The 19,097-nt window shown below is 41.6% G+C and overlaps 1 protein-coding gene across 1 annotated transcript in view; it reads left to right on the top strand.

Moving 5' to 3' along the window:
* LOC139725469 (polycystin-1-like protein 2) overlaps positions 1 to 17,428 on the top strand; it is a 110,395-nt gene extending 92,967 nt beyond the window's left edge. The window contains exons 21-24 of the mRNA XM_071636546.1: positions 945 to 1,335; positions 5,562 to 5,821; positions 15,674 to 15,815; positions 16,203 to 17,428. Of these exons, the coding sequence (XP_071492647.1) occupies positions 945 to 1,335; positions 5,562 to 5,821; positions 15,674 to 15,815; positions 16,203 to 17,428 (2,019 nt within the window). The remainder of the gene's footprint in view (positions 1 to 944; positions 1,336 to 5,561; positions 5,822 to 15,673; positions 15,816 to 16,202) is intronic.
* The last annotated feature ends 1,669 nt before the right edge of the window (positions 17,429 to 19,097 follow it).

Raw genomic sequence — 19,097 nt, 5'->3', positions numbered from 1 at the left:
TATGTCTGTCTACACTATAGCCAAATTTGATATTTAAATGTTAAAGAAAAACTTGATGGTACATTTAGATATCTTGATACTTAAAACAGATATTGTACATAGGCTGTAAATGAGCTGTCATCAAGAAAAAAAAAAGGTCATTTAAAGTTTGCTAAAATGTCATTTTATACATACATATGCAGTTGGGAATATTCAGTGGCAGTGTAATACAGCAGGAATACAGTGATTGCATGAGAACAAAAGGACATCCTAGTCAACTCTGCACTGCAGTTGACTTAATACTTGACTGGAATAGGAAGGTACTTGTAAGACTAATATGCACTGGATTTTGACTTAATTTCTGTCACCATCTTAAAATACATGTATCCTGAAGTTTGAATAATTATCCAATATCGATTAAAACAAAACAAATTGCTTTAAGGTAATAACTTCTTCAAGCAGTGTAATAATACCTGCAGTCTCTCTTTTTAATACTGCTGATTCATGACATCAAAACGTGTATGACAAGTGCAGACTTCTGTCAGGACATATGTCATACTTCAATAGAAGATATCTTTTCATTAAACCCTTTAAATTTGACAACTATGAACCTACAGATTAACAATACTTCCTAACCTTGTTTTGCATTTTCCCTACTTTGTATCTAAGCATCACAGGGCAGGCATTTGCTGTAGAAGTTATATGCACTTAGAATGTTAAAACTTCTCCTACCTTATTGTGGTAATGATAAGGTCTATTGATAGCGATTGGGTCTTACTCGCCATACCTCACCATCAATTAACAGATAACGTTCAGAATGAAGTATGAGTTTTCTTCAATTTGTCTTCTCTCTGTACAAATAAAATTTGTGAAATCACAACTGCTGATCTACATTTCAACAAACAAGGATTTGCCAGGTAACAACATCCTTGCAACTGATTGACAAATGCTTTACATCCATGTAGGCCACCCACAAACTGGAGGAGACCCTCAAGTTGCAGGGATGGCATCACTTCATCAAAGGCAATGCAAATAAAGATGCAAGCCACCAAAAGGACAGGCAGGAAAGTTGTTGTCAGGGAAAAGGTTGCTTGCCATGGTGGTTCACCTACATTGGATGGTTCTTTGTAGTGGTTGTCAATGCCATCTGTGCATATCTTATTGTGCTGTACGGCCTTAGCTATGGCAGGCAGGCCTCCATTGATTGGCTTGTCAGCATTACAGTGGCCCTCATCCAAAGCATCTTTGTCCTGCAACCAGGAAAGGTCATCCTTGTTGCTGCCTTCTTTGCTGTTGTGTGGAAGAAGCATGAAGATGATGATGTTGGTGTGGAACTCTTTGCTGATACATCTCAAGGTATGAACCTTTTGTCTCTCCTTTGGATATACATGTATCTTACAATCGTTAGATTTCATGAAGACTTGATGATTGCCAATCTAAAATCATACGATTTATGATTAGAATTGGTCTCATATGATGTGGTTTAAAAACTGGGACAAAATAGTGTGCTTCATATGAATTCTGCAATATCACCACATGTGTATCCAGTTTTAATCTTGTGTAAATGTAATGTGTAATTACAGGACTGTAAGGAATACGCTTTGTATGATATTGGTATGACTGAATAATTTAATAGGTTTTTAGCTCACCTGAGCCAAAGGCTCAAGTGAGCTATTGCGATCGCCCTTCGTCCGGCGTCCGTCGTGCGTCGTCCGTCGTGCGTCGTCCATCGTCCGTCGTCCGTCGTGCGTCGTGCGTAAACTTTTTACATTTTCATCTTCTTCTTGAAAACCCCAAGACCGATTTTCATCAAACTTGGCAGGTAGCATCCCTAGGGGGTTAGGAACTCAATTTGTTAAAATGGGCGCCATGCCCCACCCAGGGGGCCCCCAGGGGGGCCCAAACCCCCCAAAATTAAGGAATCTGTAAAAATCTTCTTCTCTAGAACCAGAAGTGATAGAGCTAAGTTAATACTATGAGTTAGTACATTGATGACTGTAGTTTCAAGTTTGTTCATGGCAAAATTAGGGGTGCCCCCCTTGGGACCCAGGGGAGGGGGGTGGGGAGGGGTTCTAATGGGGCCTAAATTGTACATTTTCATCTTCTTCTTGAGAACCCCATTACCCATTTTCACCAAACTTGGCAGGTAGCATCCCTAGGGGGTTAGGAACTCAATTTGTTAAAATGGGCACCATGCCCCACCCAGGGGGCCCCCAGGGGGCCCAAACGCCCCAAACTTAAGGAATCTGTAAAAATCTTCTTCTCCAGAACCAGAAGTGATAGAGCTAAGTTAATACTATGAGTTTGTACATTGATAACTGTAGTTTCAAGTTTGTTCATGGCAGAATCAGGGGTGCCCCCCTTGGGACCCAGGGGAGGGGGGTGAGGAGGGGTCCTAATGGGGCCTAAATTGTACATTTTTATCTTCTTCTTGAGAACCCCATGACCCATTTTCACCAAACTTGGCAGGTAGCATCCCTAGGGGGTTAGGAACTCAATTTGTTAAAATGGGCACCATTCCCCACCCAGGGGGCCCCCAGGGGGCCCAAACGCCCCAAACTTAAGGAATCTGTAAAAATCTTCTTCTCCAGAACCAGAAGTGATAGAGCTAAGTTAATACTATGAGTTTGTACATTGATGACTGTAGTTTCAAGTTTGTTCATGGCAAAATTAGGGGTGCCCCCCTTGGGACCCAGGGGAGGGGGGTGGGGAGGGGTTCTAATGGGGCCTAAATTGTACATTTTCATCTTCTTCTTGAGAACCCCATTACCCATTTTCACCAAACTTGGCAGGTAGCATCCCTAGGGGGTTAGGAACTCAATTTGTTAAAATGGGCACCATGCCCCACCCAGGGGGCCCCCAGGGGGCCCAAACGCCCCAAACTTAAGGAATCTGTAAAAATCTTCTTCTCCAGAACCAGAAGTGATAGAGCTAAGTTAATACTATGAGTTTGTACATTGATAACTGTAGTTTCAAGTTTGTTCATGGCAGAATCAGGGGTGCCCCCCTTGGGACCCAGGGGAGGGGGGTGAGGAGGGGTCCTAATGGGGCCTAAATTGTACATTTTTATCTTCTTCTTGAGAACCCCATGACCCATTTTCACCAAACTTGGCAGGTAGCATCCCTAGGGAGTTAGGATTTCAATTTCTTAAAATGGGCACCATTCCCCACCCAGGGGGCCCCCAGGGGGGCCCCAAACCCCCAAAATGAAGGAATCTTTAAAAATCTTCTCTAGAATCAGAAGTTATAGAGGTAAGATAATACTATGAGTGAGTACATTAATGACTGTATTTTCAAGTTTGTTCATAGGAGATCAAGGGGTGCCCCTCTTGGGGGCAGGGGGGGGGGTTGGTTGGGAAGGTCCAAATGGGGACCTGAATTGTACATTTTCATCTTCTTCCTGAAAACCTCATGATGTATTTTCATCAAACTTGGCAGGTAGCATCCCTAGGGGGTCAGGATCTCAATTTATAAAAATGGGCACCATGCCCCACCCAGAGGGCCCCAGGGGGCCCCAATCCCCCCCCCCAAAATTAAGGAATCTTAAAAAATTTGGGCCCTTATTGTACAGTTTCATCTTCTACTTGAGAATGCCTGGTCAAATTTTGGTAGAGCTGTGAATAATTTAGATTAGTGACTGCGTGAAAGGTGAACTTGCGATACTCAGGTGAGCGCTAGACCCGCGGGTCTCTTGTTTAACTTTTTGATTCTTTTTTGGATTGTGAATGTTCTGTAATCATGCATGTATTTTTATTCTGTACGCATGACACTATTAGTCTGCGGACTAACTATTATGCTTCTTTTGATTTGAAATAAAACCGAATTGAATTGAATGAATTGAATTGAATTCTGTATGTGTGTAGTATAATGGAAAGATCTACATTTCATTTGCAACAGCTAGCAACAACCTTGACTATGTATGCTAAATGTTTTCACAGCAACTCAAGACTATGTACTGTAAAAGTGGTTTCTTTCGCGGTGGTTTTATTTTCGCGCTTTGAGGTTGAACTGCGAATTTAACATCACGCGAAAATGTTTTGAAAAGTCGCGCAAAATTAACCACGCAAGGAAATTTTTTGAACTCGCCGCTTGTTACAACGCTACAGCGCATATGCACACACACAGATTCCGCGCATTGAGTGTATTGATGGGTTATTGATGGTCAACACACACACAGCGATACCGCGCAACGTACAAGCAGGTACAAGCATGTTATAAAATACTCGAGAGACAGGATTTCAGGTAAGCCTGCGTTCAATTTTAATTTCTATTTAATAAATAAAAGAATAATTGGATTATAGTTTGGGTTTTCAAGTGCAAAATAAAACAGTTTTTGCCGACTGAATTCACAGATTTTGCCGACCGCGAATTTAAAAATGCGAAAAAGTTGGCACCGATGGAAACCGCGAAAGTATCTGTACGCGAAAGAAACCACTTTTACAGTATTGTAAAACTGGAAATTTTTGTGCATTTTGAATGACATGAAACTAGTGCAGAAAATAACAGCACTTATATTTTTATTTGAGTTTGTCTTTGAGTTTGCTAGTCCTGAAGCATTGTCAAGTGAAATTACTGTCGTAATATGGACCAATTACCATTTATTGTGGTATGGACATTCTAAATCCCCTAACTGCTGTGGCAGCGGTGAGCTGTTGTCTTAACATTCAGCAAAATAAGAAATGTGCAAGATAACAATTACCCAGCCTAGCGAAAAAAAAAAGAAAGTCACTCATGAAAATTACTGTGTTTACAATAATTTTGTAGGATTACAGGGGGAGTATATAGGCAAGTAATAGGCAAGTAATTCCATCACAAAAAGGAAAACAAAACTGCTTCTCCCAGTGTTTCATCCTAAGAAAAGAAAAGGGACAATTGTCCCTTGTGAATGCACTCAATTTGATTGGATGTCAACCGCTAGGAGAGACAATCACTGCCACAAATGCAAATCATTGTACAGGCATTTGTCTCATGAAATTGAACTGAATTGAAAAGGAATGCATGCAATATGTTTGTGTTTTAGCTCAATCACCTGAGCCAAATGGTTCAAGTGAACTTTTGCAATCACTCACAGTCCAGTGCCTGCAACAGTCCCTGAATTTCAAAATGATTTTAAAATACCTTGCCAAAGGTGGAGTGCCATGAAGGCAAAGTGTGCGGCTTGGGTGAGCACGAGAATGTTGCACCCCCTGTTTTTCTCACTTTCACAAAAGGCATTTCACAGTGGATGTTATGGTCCCTTAATATGGCAAGAATAAGTTACCAGTCCTCAGGATATAAGGCAGGGCTTGACTTTAGCAGTGGCCAGGGGCCACAAAAAATTGATGTAGGGCCAATTCTAAAAATGTAATACAAAAACACTTTGTTGGCCTGACATGGCAACTAAAATTCAAAATGGATTCTTATATTTTCTTTTATTTCGGGTCACTTCATTCCTTCTTTTGGCCTCTCAATATTTCAGATTCAAAGATTTTAGTGATGTAAATGGGCCATCAGAGCAAAAAGTTAATGTCGAGCCCTGAATGAGGTAATACAACACACTTACAGAACATTTCTCCCATAGAGATATGTTTCCAACATTCCAGGAATTTACAAGGCTGCTGACACCAGGCACATCATGGGAGAAAGGATTGCAAACTACTACCATCCACCTGCACAGGAGTATGTGTGCCATGCCCAGAAACGACGCAAGGCAGAGGTTAAGATGTGCAAAATGCTAAAGGAACTTGTGGGACAAGTTGTCCTTGTGATCCTGGCACTGGAGGTAGCCCATCTCCAGATGGACCAAAACAGCTTCATGCTGAACCATGCCATGACAGACCTCTTCACTGATGGCATTGATGATGTAAATATTTTTTCCTCTTTCCTGTAATACTTGCATTGCAATCGTAATGTATTGGTGGTTCGTGTACAATTCATAAAATATGTACAGTACATCATGACATGTCAAATGAATGGCAATCCCATTTATTTTGTGCTTTGTCTGCCATGATTTTTTGCTCTCCTGAGCATTTGTCAATTTTATCCCCGCCGAACGAGTTCGAGCAGGGGACTATGAAACGGGCTCCGTACGTGTGTGTGTCCGTGTGTGCGTCTGTGTGTGATCGAAATGTTCAATTTGCTACTTAAGCTCTGTCATTTATGAGCCACTTTTGATTCTGTTTGCTTTATATGATAGCACTACATGGGAGCTTTGAAACTTCTACACAGAATTTCAGTTGTGACCTTTGACCTTGACCTTTGACCTATATTGTACATTTTGCTACAAAATGCTACTCCTTCGCCATTTCTAACCCGATTTCGAGTCCGTTTGCTTTATGTGATGGCACTAGGTGAGAGCTTCAAAACTTCTACACAGAATTTTGACCTTTGACTTCTTTGACCTTTGACCTTGATTTTTGACCTATATTGTACATTTTGCTACAAAATGCTACTCTTTCGCCATTTCTAACCCGATTTCGATTCCATTTGCTTTATGTGATGGCACTAGGTGAGGGCTTCAAAACTTCTACACAGAATTTTGACCTTTGACTTCTTTGACCTTTGACCTTGATTTTTGACCTGTATTGTACATTTTGCTACAAAATGCTACTCCTTCGCCATTTCTAACCTGATTTCGATTCCGTTTGCTTTATGTGATGGCACTAGGTGAGGGCTTCAAAACTTCTACACAGAATTTTGACCTTTGACTTCTTTGACCTTTGACCTTGATTTTTGACCTACATTTTATTGTACATTGGCTACAAAATGCTACTCCTTCGCCATTTCTAACCCGATTTCGATTCCGTTTGCTTTATGTGATGGCACTAGGTGAGGGCTTCAAAACTTCTACACAGAATTTTGACCTTTGACTTCTTTGACCTTTGACCTTGATTTTTGACCTATATTGTACATTTTGCTACAAAATGCTACTTCCGGCGGGGACATATATTATGCACCGCGTAATTTTTACTTTTCCTTGTTTAAATATGAGGTCTTGTCGCCCCAACTGCGATATGTATGTATGAGTGGACAAAGTTGTGCCTAACAGCTTTTTAGTACACATGTGACCGGTGACACAGGCACTGCAGGTGGACTTTGTAGTGTTACTGTGCACAAGTGTACATGACCTCTAACACACTAGGAATCACCCAAAATGACATTGAGAAAGAATGTTGCATACACCGAATATTTCGAAATATTTTTATTTTCGCGAATTCTGCAAGTCGGGTGCTATTCGCGAATTTGAAAACACATGAAAATATTGACTCTACTCCTTACTTGAATATGACCTGCACACACACATTTCTTTATTCAGTTACTGTAAGTGTACTCCACAATCGCGAATTTAACCACTCTCGAAATCGACAGGAAGTCCCAATTCGCGAAAATTTAGACTCCTTAAATATATGGTGTATACAGTAATCACAACATGGAGTGAAGCCCCGATAAGGTCTGTGGATAAACTCTGTCAGCATTCTGGCAGCTCCTGCATCCCTTCTCCTTCATCCCAAGTTATCTTGACTCAGTCCTGCCGCTGGATTCAGATGAGCTAGCCAGGAAGAGAGGGTGAGGCTGATGATGTTGCACGCTTCTTCCTCACCTAAATCAACTCAGCAGCGCAAGCCATGAATTCAAGAAGTCCTGTGGCGATGGGAGAGTAATGAACCAGCAAGTGCAGATTACACACGAGCTGCAGCTACAAACTTGCACACAGGCAGCTCAGGCTATGTGGTTGTCTCCCACTGGACCGAGGCAGCAGTGGAATTCGGCAGCCCCCTGAACGACCAAGCAGCCCTCTTTAGGATCACTCTGCTCGCCTCCACAGCAAGAGGATTGGGCTAGAATAGGTACCTCAAACATAGCCTGCCTAAACCCAACCAACCCGACCAGCTGGCTGCAGCTTGAGGGAATTCCAACACATACGGTCAAACAACAAATAAGAAAACCAAGGTGACACCACTCATTCTCGGCACATGGAACATGCAAACCGTAATGGACAATTCCAAGGCTGACAGACCTAAACAACGCTCAGTACTTGTGGCTAGAGAACTGGCAAATTTAATATGGACATCGCTGCCCTCAGCGAAACGCGCCTACCCGGGGTAGGTCAGATCTATGAACAAGGAGACTACACCTTTTTCTTGAGTGGTTGCAGCGAGAAGGAATTCAGAGAGGCAGGAGTTGGTTTTACAGTCAGAAGTTGGTTTTGCAGTCACATCTTGTCCAAGCATGCCAGCCTGCCAAAGGGTGCTAATGCATGGCCATTTAATTACTCTCCAACTCCCTCTAGGTCAAAACAAGAGTGGAACAATCATCAGTGCATATGCACCAACAATGACCAGTCCTGAAGAGGTAACAGACAAGTTTAATGAAGACCTCAACATCCTCTTATCGGCAGTTCTTAAGTCCGAGAATGTAATCCTGCTTGGCGATATCAACACCAGAGTTGGCACAATCCATGAAACCTGGAATGGAATGGTTGGGCCTCATGGTGTTGGGAACTGCAACACTAATGGTCTGCTGCTTCTAAAGCTGTGCACCATGCACACCCTTCTCATCACCAACAACTTTTTCCATCTGCCTACCCGCAACAGAACATCCTGGATGCACCCGTGCTCCAGACACTGGCATCTGATCTACTTCTATTATATCATCACCAGGATCGAGGAAGGACATACAGGATGTGAAGGTCACCAATACCATGTGTGGAGGTGACTGCAGGACAGACCACTGCTTGATTGTGTCCAAGGTAAAGCTTATGATGTTGCCCAAGAAACGGCCTCAGGGAAATATGTGACCCTGCATCCCAAAACAAACAGAAAGTCGCCAGACATGAAATTTTAGTTAAGAGCATATTCTGAAAGAGCAGACTCTAAGCTTTAAAATGATGTATAACTCAAATCAAATGGACTCTCCTAACCTATCTAAATATTGGAAAGAAAGCACACACTCAGGAAAAGTGTGAACTGAGAAAAGAGGCTCTGAAGTACAGTGTCTATTCAAGCGCTTAATCTTCACCAAGCCGTGCTGGCTGTGTGATGAATGGGACAAAAAACAGGATGTAAACCGCAGGAGTAACAACAATGAAGGGATTATCAGATTAAACTGAAATTGAGCATGCCTTATTAACACATTCTGTCCAAAATTTATGCCAACTTTCAAAGCAGTAGCATCATCCTTTCAAAAGTTATTACAGTTGAAAGTGAAGAGTGTGTACTAGGTTTTTAAGAAATGAAAAGTGGACTCTAAAGACACACCTAATCACATTATTCTAGCGAAAAATATTGGAGATAAACTGCTAAAAAGCACAGTTTCCTGCCCATTTTATGATCCCAAATTTTAGTATAATGTAAGAGAAGACTTGCTCTTTCAGAAAATATGAAAAAGTCTAGATCGGCTACGTTGACCCATTTCACCTATTTTCAGTCACACAAAATCAGTGTGTGCAACTTTTTGTATGTTTTGTGATGCACGGTCACATATGATCTACAAGAAGCTAAACGTCTTCAAACTTAAGCAGGACATGGTTGTGGATGGTCTTATCAGCAACCTGAAAAGAAAACTGGAAGACCTCCAGCGAGGGAGCTCTCCTGTGCAGGATGACTGGTCTGCCCTCAGGCTGGTACTGTAGTGTACTCAACCACCTTTGAGCATCTGGACCCTCCAAAGCAAAGAAGTCAAAACTGGTTTGACAAGAATGATGAGCAAATATTATCCCTCCTGGCCGAAAAGCACCGTCTTCACAGAACCATTCTAAGTGACCCCTCATCAGTCCCTAAGAGGGTGGCCTTCTCCAGCATCCACAGGGAAGTTCAGACCAAGCTTCGTGTGATGCAGAACAAATGGCTCAGTAACAACAAGCTGATAAAATTCAGGCTTTTGTGGACAGGAAAGACAGTAAGTGCTTCTACGATGCCTTATCATGGAGCACTGGGCTGAACACTTTGAGATTGTCTTAAATTGACCATCCTCCATTAATGATGAAGATATCCAATGCCTTCCACAGATCTCAGTCAACCAGGGACTTTACACACCACCCACCTTCGAGGAAGCTCAGAAGGCCATCAGTCAACTGTCCCATGCAGAAAGGCTCCTGGCATCGATGCCATCCATGTAGAAGTGTACCAAGTCTGGAGGCCTTGTCCTCCCCCGAAAGCTATAGACATTTTCCAGTCCATGTGGCAGCAGGGCGTCATACCCCAGGACTTCAAGGATGCTTCCATTGTGCACCTTTACAAAAAGGAAAGGTAACCGCCAGTCCTGTGACAATCATCAGAGCATATATCACTCCTGTCCACAGCCGCACAAGATTCTTGCCAGAGCCCTTCTCAACTGCCTTATCCAGCACCTTAAACAGGGACACCTTCCCAAAAGTCATTGTAGATTCCACACGGGTAGTGGCACAGCAGACATGATCTTTGCAGCAAGACAGCTTCAAGAGAAGTGCCAAGAACAGCAGGGACCTCTACACCACCTTTGTTGATCTTACAAAGGCATTTGATGCAATCAGTAGAGAGGGCTTGTGGAAAATCTTGACCAAGTTTGGATATCCAGAGCACCATCACTATGATACACCAGGTCCATGATGGCCCATGTACAGGATGATGGTGAATTATCAGAGGCCTTTCCAGTGACAAATGGTGTCAAGCAGGGCTGCGTACTAGCGCCAACACTCTTCAGGATCACATTTTCTGCCATGCTCATTGATGCCTTCCATGACTGTGAGGAAGAAATAGCTGTCGGATACAGCACAGATGGTAAGCTCTTCAATCAGCACCTACTGCAGGCAGTAACATTGGTGAAAGAGCCAGTCATTACAGATTTTCTTTTTGCCAATGATTGTGCTATGCCTCCAGTGAACGGGCAATGCAAGCAACAACTGACAGGTTATCTAGGTCTTACAACAACTTTGGCCTCACCATCAGCACCAAGAAAACCGAAGTCATGTGTCAACCTAGCTGCCCTGGCAAGCCGTACCAGAAACCCAGCATCACAGGAAATGGTACATTGCTCAATAATGTTGACAAGTTCACAAACCTGGTACCTAGGCAGCACCCTGTCAAGTCAGATCAACATTAACGAGGAAGTTAAGTGTATAATCTTCAAGGACAGCAGTGCTTTTGGGAGGCTCCAACAAAATGTCTGGGAGTGAAGGGGTATCAGCCTTAGCACTATATAAGCTCAATGTCTACCAGGCAGTAGTCATCACTACACTTCTCTATGCCTGTGAAACCTGGACCATACAGCAGACATGTCTGAAAGCTGAACCACTTCCACACAACCTGTCTCCGCATGCTAATGAAGATCAGGGGGGCATTTCATGAAGGAACTTGTCGGATGAAATATCTGACAAGTCAATTATATCCGACAAGTTTTGAGAAATTCTTTAGTCTGATTGGCTGATTTCTCTGAACTTGTTGGATATAATTGCCTTGTCGGACATTTTATCTGACATGTTCCTTCATGAAATGCCCCCCAGATGGCAGGATTACATTCCCGACACAGAGATCCTCACCCATGCCAATATGCCCAGCATTCACATCCTCCTTAGGAAGGCACAGGCAAGATGGACTGGATATGTCCCGTGCATGGATGGCCAACGCATCCCCAAGGTCCTTTTGTATGGTGAACTAGCAAAAGGGAAGCCCTGTTAAGTTGGACGTCCGAAGCGCCGCTTAAAAGATAACCTGAAGGCCAACCTGAAGAGCCTCAAAATTCCTGTCGGAACTTGAGAGGACCTTGCCTTAGACGGACCACTATGGCGCAGTCTGTTCAGCAGTGGTGCAGCATCGCAAAACCACAGCTGAAAACAAAAAGGGTAGCACTGAAAGCGAGAGCAGCTAGATACTCCACCCAACCACCCACTGGCCCAAAGTGTGGAATCTGCGGCCGACAGTTCTCTACTCAGATTGGAATTTAATAGCCACCTTTGAACACACTAGCAAATCAGCAAAAAAAGAAGAAAAAAAAAAGAGAGAAAGAAATCATGGTCCCCATTGATACCAAAGGGCAAACAACAACAATCAACAATAAACACTAGTCACAAGTCCCAATTATTGTTTCCTTTGAACAGAGTTCGGAGGATACTATGGATTTGGCCTCGTTGCGCCGCGTCCGCCGCAGAGATTTTCTTGTGAGCGCTCTACTGGCTGCAGTTCTTCTTAGATCATCTTCATATTTGGCATGAAGGTGTATTATGGTAAAACGAAGAAGCCTATTGTTTTTGGTGATGGCGCCCTTGTTTGTTCCGTCTTTATACATGAAAAAGGTAAATTTAACAGGATCTGCTTGTGTGTGCGACGCTGGCCTTGTTTCTTTACCAATTTTTTTATGCCTCCGCCACGAAGTGGTGCCGGAGGCATTATGTTTTCGGGTTGTCTGTCCGTCCGTACGTACGTCCGTCCGCTTTCGTTTACGCGATAACTTGAGTAATATTTACTGGAATTTTACTAAACTTGGTCCAAGTATGGAGTATGATGGGGCAATTATTTGATTAGATTTTGGGTGAAATTGGCTGAAGGTCAAAGGTCAATGGTCAAGGTCAAATCATAAAATTGTATCCGTTTACGCGATAACTCAAGACTGGATGGAGCAAATTTTACCAAACTTTGTTGGAGGATGATGTATAATGGGACAAATACTTGATTAGTTTTTCAGTGAAATCGGATGGAGGTCAAAGGTCAAAGATCAAGGTCAAATCCTAAAATTTATCTGTTTACGTGATAACCCAAAACTGGATGAAGCAGCTTTCACCAAACTTGGTCCAAGGATGATGTATGATGGGACGATTAGTTGAAGAGATTTTAGTGACATTGGCAAGAGGTCAAAGGTCAAAAGGTCAAGGTCAAATGCTGCAAATGTTGCAATTTCCCCCATATCTATGCAATGCCCGAAGGTATTTTCTTGAAACTTGGTGTGGACATGTACTACTGCGTAAAGATTCTCCAGAGAGAGTTTCATGTCATAAGGTCAAAGGTCAAAAGGTCAAAGGTTGGGTGAAAATGTTGCAATATCACTTTTCTCGCAAATGGTTCAATGTATCTTCGTGGAACTTGGTATCTACGCATGTACTGTCTGGCAGGGATTATCTAGGGAATTTAGGGGTTATGGGTCAATAGTCATGGGTCAAAGGTCAAGGTCAACTCCTCAAAATTTTTCTATTTCCCTCATATACTAGTATATGCAGTGCTTGCATTATTAGTTTCAAAACTTAATACATGCACTACCTAATGGAGATTCTCCGGGAAATTTCCAGCCAGAAGGTCAAAGGTCAAAGGTTAAGGGTCAAAGACCAGGTTTCAATGCCCCCCCCCCCCCCCCCAAAAAAAAAAAAATGTATTTTGTACCGTCATCACATTCTTTCTTCATACATTACCTTGGAAATTACTCAGTGCATAAACTTCCCCAAAATTCCCCAAATATGTGTACCTGCGCTCTTAGAAAATTATAGCAAACCCAGTTCAGACATTTCTGACAAACCTGTCATTTCAATATTTTGCCAGTTACACTGTATGTGAAACTGTCATGGATCACACATTGTGAAGACATTGTACTATACGCCTATTGGGAGAATCATGCATCATGGCGGAGGCATCAGTCGCCATAGCGACATTTCTAGTTTTCAAATTTGGTATGTAAATGTATCATAGTCTAATCTATACACCTATACCTATTGATAATGCTGCCCTCACTGTACCCCCTTTTACAGGGTCAAAGGTAACCCTAATGTCAAAATTTGCAAAAGTGCTTATCTATGCAGTAACTTCATTGCTACTCAACAGATTTTATATTCAGACTTGCTAAGGAGGTGTATGGGTGGTCATTCTACTAGGTGTTTCAAAAAACATTTCCCACTTTTGATTCTAAGTAAGTCAAAAACTACTTTGTATATATCAGATAACGCTGTCATTGATATGGAGTGATAGCTGAATAGTGTACAATTTTGTTGGAGGTGGTTTAAATATGAAAGCATAGATCAGTTTCATGAAATCCATGATTCATTTCACAGTTAGGTTCCAGATTTTGCTCTATTTTCAACCCTCTGTACAAAACTTTCACTTTGCACAGGGGTCAATGGGTGTGTGTGGGAGTGTGTGGTTAACACCCTGACAATGGTCCTGAACAATGGCCAGGGTTTGAATGCTTCGTTATTTATTCATGAGAAATTCCACTATCACAACTAGTCTTTATTCAGCCTCTGGCAGTATCTGTGTAAAGTCAAACGCCTGCCGATACTGTCGTTGAGTCGCGACAGTGCTCTCCCTACTTCTGAAAAACGAAATTACAATGAATACCTTCTGTACTGTCGTAAACATGGTGACAGGAAGCAAAGAAAATCAATTAGAGTATACACTTGTGAATATGGAGCCTTGAATAAATCTACTGTGAAACAAATCGCCACAATGAAATATGCTGCTGAACTCTTTACAAAAAATGATCTCGTTTTATCGAAAAAGCGACAAATTTGTCAGACTATTAATAGACAGTTGTATTAAAATGAAGAACTTTAGATCATTTATGCTTATTTATATCCCAAATTTAGTGATATGTGAAGCAAAATTTGAAAATGATTGCCAGCTGGAATGAAATGTGGTGTTTGCAAGCACATGGAAACATGTGCTTACTTTTTCCATTTGCATGCATTTTACCCTTTACCGTGCATGAATTCAGACTAGCAGTGCCCAGGGCAATCCACATGAAGCATTCATGTGCCTGCATGGGAGCGCGAGACTGACGCCTAGTCAACAGGTGGTTCAGGCATGTCAATTGTTCAGGGCCATTGTCAGCACACACTCACATACACATCATTGGTTCCTGTGCAAAGTTCAATTTTTGTACAGAGGGTTAAAATTTGACCAAAATCTGAAATCTTACTTCAAAATCAATCTTAGATTTAATGAAACTGACATATGCTTTCACATTCAAATCACCTCCAACAAAATTGTACACTATTCGGCTATTACTCATATCAATGACAGTTTTATCGGATGAATAGTTTTTGAACTATTAATAATCAAAAGTGGGAAATGTTTTTTGAAACACCTAGTACATGAAGGACACAACAGTTTGTGGTGACGGCGCCCTCAGTGTTCCGACTTGGAGGCCATGTCACATTTCTTGTGTATGCTCTATAAGCCACATTTCTTGTCGGATTTTAATCAAACTTGCTATAGATGGAGGTTTGTGGGGGTTATTCTAGGTAACAACAGTTTCCATTGACAGCGCCCTCATTGTTCCGACTTTTAATGATGCCATGTCATATTCCCTGTATGTGCTATATACCATCGCCTCCTTTGTCGTCAGATTTTATTGTATCCTGCGATAGTTGCCATATTATACAACATTCTGGCCTAGAAAGTAATCCAGGGGGGCGTTTCATCAACGAGTTCGTCGGAGGCTTTCACCGACGAATTTGCTATCAGCCAATCAGACGCAAGGATTTACACTGACAACTGTTAAAAGCTAATGAAATCCTTGGTCTGATTGGCTGATAGCAAATTTGTCGGTGAAAACTCCGACGAACTCGTTGATGAAACGCCCCCCAGATGGGGTATGGGAGACGGGTTTGGCCGATACATGTACTCGAATGGGTCTCCTGTGCGAGTGCTCTAGTTAAAGCTTGTTATCTGAACGAACTAAACAACAACAGTCCATAAAAACCTTTGTAAGAGTAAGAATTAAAGAATCAACACAGTATATCCTTTTTACTGGACAGGTTGTGGCAATACATGATGTCTATGGCTACTTGAAGGAATCCTTCATTCCGGCACTGTATGGAGAAGCAAGTGGATATTTAGAAGACAATAGAACATTCCGTGTGGGGCGTGCCAGAGTACGTCAAGTTAGAATGAAAAAAGGTAAGGAGAGTCAAGGTCAGTTCAGTTCAAATAAGTAAATTATGTAATGAAGCTGGAGTTTGTAAAATACAGAACCTCATAATCTTTTTACTTATCCACTTTTTAAGTTTATCACGCTAACATGACACAAATTATAGGTTTAATTCAATCGCTCAGTAATTTGTTAAGTTTTTTTCCGATATTCTCATGTGCACTGTTAGAAACTAAAACATGAAGTGTAAAAGCCTGTTCCATCATGTTACATAATATTAGATAAATAAGCAAAGGGCCCTCCACAATTATCTGCAGCTACCTTTAACCAATATAATGAGTTATCTGTAAAATACTCATAAGCAATGTTTCTTGCTGTAGTCTTTAAATAGTCAGCCATTTTCGTTCATATCCTAGGTTCTTGCTCAGTGCCATCACCAACAGATATTGCTGTCAAGAACTGCACTGGAATTCTAACATCAGTGAAGAAAATGGACAAGAAGACATACAACATGTCTTGGTCAGCAGTAGTACCAGACATCAACACTGACCAAAGTGACAATCCATGGGCATTTGTTCCACAGAGCAGGTCTGAAGGAAGCCACCTCACGGGCACTGAGGGGCAGTACTCTCGCGGTGGATACATTGAGGTACTTGGCGCCACTGCTCGCAGCTCATTAGGTTCTCTGCAGAAGCTGGAGAGTGGAAGATGGCTGGATGAATACACACGCGCTGTGTTCATTGAGTGGACAGTCTTTAGTCCTGATGCAGGATTACTCTGCATTTGCACAGTTCTCTTTGAGGCTTCAATGATGGGCAATGTGGTAACATCTAGCCAATTTGAGTCTTTCCGCATGTTTAGCATTGAAACAGTCATTGACAAGGTGAACCTTGCGCTTCAGTGTACCTATATCTTTGTAATTGTAGCACTGATTAGATTGGAGTACAAAAAGCTGAAGTGTAAAAAGGTAGATTACTTCCAATTCTGGAATATCCTGAATCTGCTTACCATAATCTCTTTCATTGCAGCTGCTGCTCTATACTGTGTATGGGCACTTGCAGTTGCTCAGGCCATGGACACTTACAGAAGGAGTCCTACAGAATTCATTTCCTTTCACTATGCAGCACACATAAATCACTCCTTCATGTGCACTGTTGGTCTCCTTGTGTTCATCAACACATTCCGATGTGCCAAGATCCTGCGCTTCAACAGCAGTATCCTGACCGTGCACACCACCTTTTCCTGCATCTCCTCGCAGTTTTTCATCTTTCTCCTTGTCCTCTTTGTCTTCCTTTATGGATTTTCAATACTATTCTGCATAGCCTTTGGTTCTGAGGTGATGGACTTCAAAGACATATCGTTTTCCTTCCAGACCATCTTTCTCTTCCTAGAGGGTGGCTATGAGGAATTCTTGGATGTCAGTGAGTACCACCCAAAGCTGGGTCCTATCTACTTCACTCTCATGACATTTGTTTTAGTTTTCCTCGTTTTCAACTTCTTCATCCTGCTTATCTTATATGCATTTCGTGATGCCAGAACTCTAACCACCAATGAGGACTATAGAGATGTAATCTCTGCACTAGTGGATTGGGTTTTTTCTGTGCTCTCCATCAAACGAGTGAAGAGAAATGATTACCATTAATTCCTTCAGTATCAAAAACCTAAGGGTTGTATGACAGTGCCTTTCACTCTTTGCTTGAGCTGTTATTAGTGATTTTCAACAAGAGATGTAAACAACATGACATATCAATGGCTGTTGCTACATTGTATAATATAAACATATATTTTTGCCTTGATTTGAGTGAGTATATCCTTTCTTTAATAGCATTTTATCCCTTTTGTGATAGGGATGTGATATTCCATGCATATATATGATTTCAATTAAAGGAATATTTTTTAAAATCTTGCAGTTTCATGCTCTCCCATCATGAGATGTGTTAGGACCTATTGTGAGCTATGTCAGCCAATGCCTGTCAAGTTCTTCCAGCTTGAAGTGTTCTGTGATACACTACGATAGTTGCAAGACGTATACATGGTGCAGAGCATTAACACTGCAATAAAAGATAAAATCTGCTACATGTTCAAGTTGACTTCGGTAGAATGGAGGCCAAAAGAACAAGGACAGTTTGATTAGAATCAGATGAGCGAAGAAGAGAGTTCTGTTTAAAATTTTGCATGTGCATTTGTTGAAGCCATCTCATCTTCTATACAGTCTTCCGCCAGCTACTCACAAATCTTCCTCTAATTATTCCCCTGCCATGAAAGCTCGCCAGAGGCATAACGTTTTCATGTTGTCTGTCCGTACTTCCATCTGTTGTAGCATCTGTATGTCCTTCCGTCAATATTTTGTGGATAGCATAACTAAAATAATGTTTAATGAAACATGGCACATGCTCGAGGTCAAATGCCAAGGTCAAATTCTTAAAATCCAACTATTTCCACCCTATATTTGTAATGCCTGAAGGTATTTTCTAGAAATTTAGTGTACATATCAGTGGCGGATCCAGAAGGGTGCGCACCAGGCGCACCCTCCCCCCTTTATTTTTTATCATTTGTTAAAACAAGAATTAAAAAGAAAAAAATGAGGGGGCACGAGTGCCCCCCTTTAATTGTGTAAAGGCGCCCCCTCTTTACGGAATTCCTGGATCCATGTATCCACCCCTGCACATATATTTAATTACCAGATAAAGATTCTCTAAGGAAAGTTTTGGGCTTTTGGGTCAAAGGTCAAAGGTCAAATGAAAATGCTAAAATTTTACTTTTTTCTCCATATCTCAGAAATGGCTCGAGGTGTATTCATGAAACTCAGTGCAAATGCATACTACCTGACAATCATTCTCTTGGGAATTTGGGGGTCACGAGGTCAAAGGTCAAGGATGAAAGGTCAATGCATAAACTTAATCAAAGTAGGTGTATACATGAATTACTGCACAATGACTCTGTACAGAAAGATTTTGGACCTGGGGTCAGAGGTAAGTGAAAAATTTTAAAATATCACGTTTTTCCAAATATTTTGAAAATAGCTCAGAGTATTGTCACGATGATAGATGTTACCAGTTAGTAATTCTAAAGAATTAACAGTTGTAGAAATGATGGGGGTGAAAAGGCAAGGATCAAAGGTCAAGTGAAAATGTTGAAATTCTCAAATATTTACTCTCTAAACAGTTTGGTTATCCATCCACATGAAACCTAGCAAACATGCATTTTTCTGCATAAAATTTCCTGAGAGTTGTCCAGCAGAATCCAGAAACTTTGAATGTAGAGATGATGGTATTATCTTCCCCTAATATTACCGAGGAAAATGAGGAGCT

This window comes from Diadema antillarum, unplaced genomic scaffold (genome assembly GCF_040938485.1).
Source record: "Diadema antillarum isolate AM-2024a unplaced genomic scaffold, OU_Dant_1.0 seq00000043_RagTag, whole genome shotgun sequence".
NCBI lineage: Eukaryota > Metazoa > Echinodermata > Echinoidea > Diadematoida > Diadematidae > Diadema > Diadema antillarum.
This window is presented reverse-complemented; position numbering and strand designations above follow the sequence as displayed.